The sequence below is a fragment of the Pagrus major genome, chromosome 22 (genome assembly GCF_040436345.1).
Source record: "Pagrus major chromosome 22, Pma_NU_1.0".
In the NCBI taxonomy this organism is placed as follows: Eukaryota; Metazoa; Chordata; class Actinopteri; order Spariformes; family Sparidae; genus Pagrus; species Pagrus major.
Window position 1 is genome coordinate 22,500,127 of NC_133236.1, and position 10,218 is coordinate 22,510,344.

Consider the following 10,218-nt stretch of genomic DNA (forward strand, 5'->3'; position numbering starts at 1 on the left):
ATTTTTCTTAATTATTTATCTACATTTTATCAATAAGACATTTATTTATTTACTTATTTATTTAGAATCATGAACTCCAAAGGGATTCCAAACTCTTATTTTGGAAAGCGCGAGATTAACGTCGCTGTGGTATCGCGAGAGTGGCGGGGGGGAATTCACTTCCTGTATATCCTGTGATGTTCATGCGGCTCACACGAACGTGTGCATCTGTCAGCCAGAGGTGAACATGGCAGACATCTCGGAGAGGACACTGCAAGTCGCCGTCGTGGCTTCCTTCGCTGCCGGCTTCCTGGCGGGCTGGCAGGCGAACAGAATGAGGAGAAAGTTTCTGGACTGGAGGAAGAAACGACTCCAGGATAAACTGTCAGAAACGCAGAAGAAGATAGATTTGTCTTGAATGGTAACGTAAACTTTGTCTTGCTAGCTAGCTACATTAATGTGTTTACCTTAGGCCTGTTATTACATGACCAGCCTGCTTCTACTTTTTGTTGGCCCATGTATTGGCCCAGTTATGTAAGACAACCTCTTGGCCAACTATTCTCTTAAGACCAGTTATTGCACCTGTAATTTAACCTGGCTTCAAGTGAACAGTGTCTAATAATCACTGTATTCTTCTTCATTTGACAGGTGTCTGGTCTACATGAACGCTGGTCTTCCTTGTAAAGCTGCTGGGTCCTGAATGTGCTGCACGTCTGTCACTGTGGAGAAGAGACCTCAACATGTCCTACCTGTGTTCTGGACTACCTTTCACTTTCACCACCACACCTTTTTTGAAATCAAGGTTGAACTTTATATTTCTGTGGGAATACACCCAGACACTGCAGCTTCTTCTCTGCCCTCGGACACTAACATGGGAGAAGTTGGTGATCTGGCTTCAGTATTTGTTTCATATCTTGTGAAATAAAGTATTTGTATTTTTCATGTGTTTTCCTCAGACTGCTACATTATCATCGCTGTTGTACATTTGAGGTGACTCAAAGGTGCCATCTCACTATATTCTATACTGAAGCTATGTATGGCTGTAACCACTAGCTGCCGTTAGCTAGTTAGCTCAGTTAGCCGTGCAGCTATAGAAGACCTCGTCTGCCTGGACCAGGAGCTCGGAGCAGCCGGAAAAAGTGGCTGGGTTTAATTTAATTTTTTAAACTTTAATTGTCTAAATAAATATGTGCTCCTCCACCATTGGTGTGTGAACGCATGTTTGAGGCATTCACCATAAACATCCATGTATTATTAATCAAGTTTATTTGTATAGCAGTTATCAAAACCAGCATTACAAAGTGATTTGCAATGAAAACAGAACGATAAAATACACACTAATGTATGAATAAACAGGCAGGCCTAAGGAATGAAAGAGGTATACAACCTATAAACAGTGGATGATTAAAAACCATAAATAACACACCCAGTGTGTGCCGTGGGAAAACTGAGGCAATGTGAAGTGGTTCAAGGATGCTTGTGCTTCGTAAGTATTCAATTCACCAACAAAACAACAATTAAACAGCAGTCGGTCTTACAGGTGAGCCAGTGTGAACCTGAACCAGAGTTAGTGTTAATATGTGAAAGTCAATTTAATCATGCAAGACTTTAAAGTTTTGCACTTAGTTGTGGCTCCATCTGCTGGATATAAGTGAGAATCACAACTTTGACAGAAGTTGGTGCTGTACTGACGATTACACTCACAAACTAGTAGAGCGCATACATCTGATAAGGCCGCACAGTCCCCTTCTGAAGTCACTCATACATGTCAGCCAGCTAATACAGCTAATTATTTTCAGTAAGATCCATGTATTATTCCTTGAGTAATTATGTTGATACATGCCATATATCTCAATGCTAAAGAAAGATTTAAAAAAAATTAATCCTGAATCAGTCCCTTTATTTTTTTCCACACTAAAAGTAAGTGGGGTCTATTCTGGGCCGAGACCCATCCTCCATCTAAGCTTTGTGGAAATCGATTCAGTCGTTTTTGTGAAATCCTGCTGACAAACCAACCAACAAATGGACACGAGGTGAATACTTGACCTTGGTGGAGTAATATGTGTATTTTTTGGGGGGGATTTTAAAAATAAATCTTAAACCACATCATAACTTGTCAAACTTTAGAGTGAAAATGTCTAAAAAATCCCCGTACTGATGATTTATCATCATTATAACAAGCTGACAAAATAATCTTAACCAAACATCCACTTTCTTATTTTTTTGCCATGCTTTTATGAGCTTTCAACCACATCTCACTCCATCTGCTGATGAAAACAGTAAGATGCTTTTTCCAATGTCATGAATGAACTTCAGTGTTCATCACCAGAGGTCTTATTTGAATCTAATATGTGGTTTAGTTGTACAAGGTTGCTCGTATAAATATTTACTCTGTAGGTGTTTATTTACAGGATTTTTAATGGCCGGTGGGTTTGCACATACACAACGTGTCTACAGGTGGTGCTAGTGCACTTCACCACTTCATGCGCACAAAAACAAGCTTTTGCCTACAGCATTCTAGTCACTGGCTCTGAAATTAGATCCTGTGAGCAGCAGATCTCTCTTTTTCATCATCACCAGTCTAGCAGGCCTATTACCACCTCTCAACAAGCTTTTGACAAGACCTTAAGAAGTCCCCTTTTCCTGTAGCACTCCATCAGTGGCTTGATGAGAAAGAAGGTGCTGAGGGTACTGGAGAGGCATCAGGAGAAGTTAATATGACAGATAAGTACGAAAAAAAAAAAGTCTTTACCGAGCGCCATCTCACCCAGGGATAAGGAATTTGCATGTCTCAGTTTATTTACAGAAAGGAGTGCAAAACAGCCAAATGCTGGTGGGGTAGCCGTCAGTGTTTCAAAACGACTAAAATCTGATTTATTTTTTTGGAGATGTTTTAAGAGATGAGTCAGAGCTTTATATAATAAAGTGGTTGCATTAACAGATAAAGAAATTAAAAGCAACTTTAATGACAGCCCTAATCACTTCCAGCATTAAACTGAAATGTTATTACTGTCAATCTACACAGCCAGTTGCATTGTGGGTCATATTTTATTCAATTAATGTGAGGGTATTACGTTAACTTGCATTGAAATTTCTCATTATGTATTGCGCACACGCATCTATCTGATATCAAAACACATTTACAGTATATACACAGCCTGAGTTTACTGCAGGAACACTCTCTCACATGAAACTTCAACACTTAAAGGGTAACTGCACCAATTTGACAATTTAAAACTCATTACAGGCCTCGAGGAGGACTACTGCCTATATGTGAAAATGTAGTATGAAACCATTTGCGGCTCCAGAGGAAGCTCACATGAATTGCCTCACATGGTGTCACTCAGTGGCTGAGTTGCATTGTGGGTAATGTAGGCGCCAGGTTTTGAAAAGGAAGAAGAATGTGCGGATTAAAAAAAAGGGAGTTCTGCTGTATCGATACTGATCATTTGTTCTCAAATTGTCCATTAATGAGTTCAACAGTGTTATAAGAGTGAAATGCAGAACGGTGGAGTGCTTTTCAAAGCCTGGTGCCTACATTACCCACAATGCAACGTAGCCACCTAGTGACATCTCTGCTGGCAGTGTGTCAGATTACATGCAGTTTCCTCTGGAGCCACAAATGTCTTTATACTACTTTTTTCACGTATGCAGTCGTACTCCCCAACACCTGTAAACACACTTTAATGTGTCATATTGGTGGCGTTTCCCTTTAAGTTGCAGTCATACAGTTGCCCACAGGACTGATCACTAATATCTTTCAAAAACACCAATAGTGTGAGTATGGATGTGGAAAATTAGAATGCTTTTATGGGGTTACATTTTCATTTTCCGAGCTATCATTTTTTTAAAAATAGTCCCCTTTGGGCTTCCATAAAAGAGAGCTAATCAGATTTATGTAACTTCAGAAAAAACACATTTAAAAAAAGAAAAAAAGCACAAAATATTTCCGAGATTGATCAGCTATTCATTTTGTAATCTGGCTGCATAACACATTTCAACAACTTTCTCTCTAAAGTCACTTGAGTGGCGTAGCCTAGTTTTTTTGTGGGAGAAAAAAAAGAGGGGATGACAGACAGCTTAGCGGGAATTAAAAAGTGTGAGAGAGTGTGATGACAAACGAGCATCATGGGAGGAGAAGTGCGTAGCTGTTTGCATTTTGGACGGTATTCTGCGGAGGGCATTATTGTCCCTCAATGTCTAATGCTGTGGCTAAATTGTGATGAATAGCTTTGCTAGAGTGTGCTGTGTGTGTGTGTGTGTGTGTGTGTGTGGCTATCCCCTGTTTGTTTTGTAACGAGCTTTGCGTGATTGTGTGCAACAGCAGTGCTGGCGCGTATAGCTGGGAAGTACTTTCAAAGTAGACGAGAGGGATGGCGACCGGGGGAGATAATGTGCAAGAGAGGCAAAAAAGAGAGAAGAGAGACAGCGACGGAGAGGGGGGAGAAGCAGAGAGAGAGGGGGGGAGGGGGGAGAGCTCACACCGACTGCTATGATTGATCAGATTTTCCTAATTGGCACGTAGACCTCAGAGCCTATGTCCTTCGCCTATATTGAGTGTGCTCAGTAAGTGTCATGTTTAATAAGCTTCCTGACTTGCTTTCTGGTTGTGTGATTGTGCCCTCTGGCTATAGAGTGACTGCAAAACAGGGAGAGGAGAGGAGAGGAGAGGAGAGGAGAGGAGAGGAGAGGAGAGGAGAGGAGAGGAGAGGAGAGGAGAGGAGAGGAGAGAGGAGAGGAGAGATGACTTGATGTGTTAGAGATAGAGGAAGAGGAAGGAATAGAGAAATGAGAAGTGGCCTCTGCGAGTTATGTTTCTTGTAGACAAAAACAAGAACGCGGAACACGGATTGAGTTTTGTTTTGGTTTGCACACCTGATTTTGAACCATTGGAGCTTTTAAACTTAAAAAATAAATTGGTTCAGAGCCGAAAAAAACTGATTCCAGCTGAACCAAAACACAGCAGGTTTGTGCAAAGTGCAAAAGATAACGACATCACTGGGCGTGGGACATTCTACAGGTTGGAAAGGGAGGACGGGGAAAGCCATTATCATTAATAGTTGGCCCATGCTTGTTTTTTTGGATGAAAACAAAAAAATCTGTGGTCTGCCATCTTGCTACTTATGTTCACTTCCCTTGTGCGTTGTGCAGCGTCCTCCGTTCACGACGCACCACACCTGGTGGAAGCGTGGGTTGGTTTACTAGATGGCGCCAAGGTTCCAGGAATCCTGAATGGAACCGGTTCAAGAAACAGGGACATTAGAACAAATAACTACGTTTGTTTACAATAAGGTTCGAGGTTCATTTAGCAGTCACTGTACGACACAGGGTTGTGCAACAGATTGAAAGTTGTTTCCCTTTATGGTTGAGTCTCACAGCCTGAGGATAGAAGCTGCTCTGTAGTCTGGTGGTACGACAGCCGATACTTCTGTATCTTCTGCCAGATGGCAGCAGGGTGAACAGACCGTGGCTGGGGTGGGTGTTGTCTTTTAAGATCCTTTGGGCTCTGTGCAGTCGTCTCACCTCACAGATATCACTGATGCTCGGCAGATGGGTACCAATTATGTTCCAGCAGGTTTTAATCACCCGCTGCAGAGTCATGCCAGTTTGAGCTGTTTCCAGTCAGAATGATTTCTAATATACATCAAACTGACTGGAAATCAACCACCAGTTGTGTACCTGGAAGGGACTGTTGATGTCAGCATGATGTCTTGGCGATTCGTTTTTTTGGGTGGAAAAGAGGAATAGTGGTTTTGTGAGGCTGTATTTACAGGCACAGCGGTGCTATGAGCTCATTTTGTTCATCATCTTTTTAACGTGCTAGCATGCTAACGTGCTAATTAGCACTACAGACAAAGTAGCCTATGGCCGATCAGGGAACCTGATTATGGAGCTAGTTGGAAAGCTAATGGTTAACCAAAGTTCTCTCCTGAGGAGATCACTGGGGAAACTGTTATGTGTGATGCTTCCTGGTGCTGGGCAGAACTAGCATTAGTAACAAAGTATCCTAACTGACATGCCGGCAGCACTTACAAGGCTTTAGAAGTGTTAGCTGAGTGGGCTGAGGAATAATAATAGTGTTAGTATTCACAAGATAAAGTCGCTAACCTAGATCTTCATGAATGAATGATGATTAGCATCCTGTCACCTTGGTAAATGCAGCAGGAAGCAACACCGGAAGTCACACCTATGATTTGCGCCCACATTTTGTGACAAGGTATTAGGGTAGGGGGGCTGGGGAATAATCATCCTGAGTGATCATCCTCACTGCAATACATCCTTTAATTGATGAGATATTCAAGTCTGGACTAAGTGGGGTGGACCAAGGACCAACATTGCCATCCATACAGTGATATTGCTAACGTGGCTAAAAGCATTGTGAACCCTTTGAAGCATAATCAACATGAGTAACATGAATAGGACTGTATGTTTGTAACACCATGAAACAGCTGGCACATCTGCCTTTTTTACAGCAGAAACGATGACTTATAAATACTCATCATGACGGATTCTGACACTAAATGGTATTCAGCCAGTCTTAATTAAATTATTTTCTCCTGTGCTTTTCCTAATGCGACATTTTAGATCGTCTCCCATTAAAAAGCTCATATAAGTGCGCAATATATCAAACTTTCAGCTTAAGACAGGCTCTCTAACCTGTTGCTCAACAGAAACTCCTTAAATGTTTTATTTGACATATTCCTTTCCGTCAGTCACTATTCACCTTCACAGGACAGAGTTGTTTGCATTCATGTGTAGTAGGGCAGAAAAACATAGGCTACCCCTTCCTCCTGCTTTTCATACTCATACAAATAAATATTGCATGAGTACACACAACCGTGGACACACACACACACACACACACAAACACACACCTGAGGCTTTATCGAGTTTCAGTCCAACAGCTCACACACCATTGAGTGTTTACATGTTTTTATGGATGAGTAGGACCATGTCCCCGATAAGAACTGAGACTGTGGATTGGAGTAATATGCTGCAAAGACTTCCATTTAAATGGTGATGTGATTATGTCTCGCTTTATTTGATCGAGGCTCATTTTGCAACATCCTTTCCAGAAGGCTTTTATGTAACGGGAGAGAGCAGCAACACCTCCGTCCTGTTAAACAGCAGAGAAATTACTGCATGCAGAGAGATTTCATTAACAACATATCAGGCCTGCAACCCCCTGAAAGAAGTGTTCCAGCCATACTCAATCTCTAATATAATTATTCAAAGTAGATGACACGTAGAACAGGGGGTTTCTTTGGTTTCACATTTGTTGGAAAACTTTCAGTGCAACCTTCTAATGAGGCATTCTTTCTAGAGGCTTCACAAGCTGGAACTAATGTCTTTTTTTTAATAGTTGATAAATAATTTAGTACGGCAAATGTCTGTGGCCAAAAAAACATTTATATTTTCCCCACATACATAGATCGAACGCAATTTGTAGTTCAGTGTCTTGCTAAGAGACAGGAGCAATCAGGGATCTGCTGCGCCCAAGCTTTGTAGATCAATAATAAGCCAGTAGAACAGAACGTTTGGGTTTTTGAAGAATCCAACAGATCCTCGAACAAACTTTTTGTTTTGTCTAACCTACCAGGAACCCAAAAGTTGTCCTTCATAATAGTTTTGTTACAGATTTACAAACAACTAACTATTAATAAGGGTGAGTAGTAAAATAGTGGTGTCACTTCCTCTTTTAAATAAAGGAAAGAAGGAATTTTAAAGGCAGAAGACAAAAGACAGAAAGCGAACAAACTGTCACCTTGCATCATCTGTATGAACTTTATTGCTGGACAACTTTAAGTTTATTTGCCCCAAAAATGTTATGTTATTTTAATATATAGATTAAAAAGTTTTGGGCCCAATACAGGCCCTTGTGGGACTCCACATTTAACCGTTTCTTTAATTTCACATTCAGAAAAACAAGCATTTATTTAAAGCTGTGTCTCTGGTCACCCAATGAAAGTCTAAAGACCAATATTCACTGTTCTTTTAGCTCTGTTTTGGTCTCCACCAGCACCATAGGGAAACATAACTACATCCAACTTAGCTGCTAAATGCTAAATGTCCACCAGCTAGTCACTGAAGTTGTCTTTCTGCTATTTGAGCTTTTTAGCTGTAAACATCAGCATCCTGCTGCTGCTAGAAACAAATCAGACAAGAGAGTGAATCTTAAATCAGAGCTGAAAGATGCTCCGAGACGCGCACATAGTCATTTGACCCATTGTTCACCCAAAAACACCTCTTTGTGCAGCTTTAAGGCTTTAAATCTCGACCGAAGAACTTGAAGTAATCCCTATAAAGGGTGTTTATGTAGCAGTTCGATTACTCTGATCAATAAGTGTTTCGCCTCAGCTGGTTTCCCGCCCACAGGATGATTCACACCAAACTCAGATGCTCAAATGAGTACAAATGTTTTGAGAGTGTGTTCAGTGGGTAGACTGTGGTGGTGGTAGGGCTGCGCTGTGAATGCTTCATTTCCCACGAGGAGTGCCCGTAGTAAATGGATGCACTCAAGATGCTGCGGATAAAAGCTCCAAATGAATGACAGATGTAGCATTAACCCATATACAGCATCGGTACAGGCTGTCCACCCGGCTCACATGCTCTCATCTCTCCGTTTTTAGTTACATTCGAACAATCTGGACACACTCAAGGGAGTGTTTGTTGTTTACGCTCTTCACTTACGAGGTAAAAACACTTTGAAAGCCACATGCTTTTACTGGTCTTCATAACAGGAACACCACCAGCACACACATGAACACTGCTCTGAAACCTTCGAACCAAAGTTAATGAAAGTTTTTTTATGGTCAAAAATATATGTTGTGTTCTTAAAAGTTGGTTTAGACTAAATAAAACACTGTATGATCAATTAAATATTACTCTCTCCAACTGTCCTAGATTTTGTGGACTATATGTTTGAAAGTACTGGAAAGAAAACAAAAAGAGAGAGAAACATTACGGAAGGTCTACGGCCAAGCTGGCGTCCCCGTGAGACAGTAAAAGAGACAATAAAACTGCTGGATGGATAAAAATAGAGACACCCTTTCTATCCTTAAATCCTTACCACTAGGGCCAAAAAATGTAACTTTTGGCCTGAGGGTGGTGCCACAAAATCGACTACGTTATTACCCATATCCTACACTGAGCAGCAAGGTGTTTTGAGTCACAGAGGCTTGCATAGCAAGCAGTTAAGGTATGTAATGCCACAGGACAGGTCATATCATGTTGTATAGTGTTTGGAATTGAATGGATTGTGGCATGTTAATATAAAATCATAATCAGGTAAGACACAAGTAGTTAAATTACTTTGATTTGATTGATGAATGGTCAAATCTATAGTTAAAGGTGCAATACCTAAGAATTTTAGTTGAAAACAGTCAAAAAAATGTAACTTTCAACAGAATATGAGGAATAAATTAAGTCAAGTTTCATTAATAATTCAATTAAGTTTTGATGTTACGATGTATTGTATTGCAGAGATATATTTACTGATGTTAGCATGCTAACCGCCTAGCACCGGTCCAAAGCTCCCTTGTAAACACCAACATTTCCCCCCGCTGCTCTGAGCTCTCAGTCATAACCAAAATACCAGCAGGCCAACCGACCATCATCATCATCATCGAGCTATCTGCTTGTTACGACCCAGGTCCTAGAAGAGCCCTGACTTGTCATGCCACACCCTTAGGCTGACCCACTCCATCACTGACCCAAATCAACCACACAAAGACACCTTTTAAAAATGACCAAATCTATGAGATTTATTAACATTAAGACACATACAACTCTAAGACACACAGCTAAAACACAACAACAGAACACAATCCCAGACTGAGAGGCATCAAGACCAGCAGTCCTCACTTCAGAAGCCTCTCCTTATAATGCAGGCTTTTAAGCACTTCTCTCACAGGCCAGGTGCACCTCATTGAGCTATCACGATGTAGCACACCTGGGCAGAGCTGCAATGGACAGGGACAAACAGCATGAAACACAAAAACAGCCGTAACAGAGCTCATGATGCCAAAACTCTGCCATGTCCTTTTTACACCCATCATATGAAATATTACAGAACCTATACCAGTACCCTTGACTCATACTTAATCTCTGCATTTGATCCACACCATGCAAAAATATATCATATTTTATATAATAAAACTATCAACAAACTGAAGATTTGAAGTTATGATGTACATGTTTGTGTTGCAGAGATATCTACTGAAGTTAGCATGCTCACCA

The 10,218-nt window shown here is 40.9% G+C and overlaps 1 protein-coding gene across 1 annotated transcript; it reads left to right on the forward strand.

Moving 5' to 3' along the window:
- Window positions 1–178: 178 nt before the first annotated feature.
- On the forward strand, window positions 179–919 carry lnc.lemp (lncRNA encoded micropeptide). Its single transcript, XM_073493110.1, has 2 exons — window positions 179–400; window positions 628–919. The coding sequence occupies exon 1, from the start codon at window positions 227–229 to the stop codon at window positions 395–397; it is 171 nt and encodes a 56-aa protein (XP_073349211.1). The 5' UTR covers window positions 179–226; the 3' UTR covers window positions 398–400; window positions 628–919.
- The last annotated feature ends 9,299 nt before the right edge of the window (window positions 920–10,218 follow it).

Bases quoted from the DNA above. Each gene is read 5' to 3' on its own strand.
- lnc.lemp (XM_073493110.1), top strand. From the start codon at position 227: ATGGCAGACATCTCGGAGAGGACACTGCAAGTCGCCGTCGTGGCTTCC.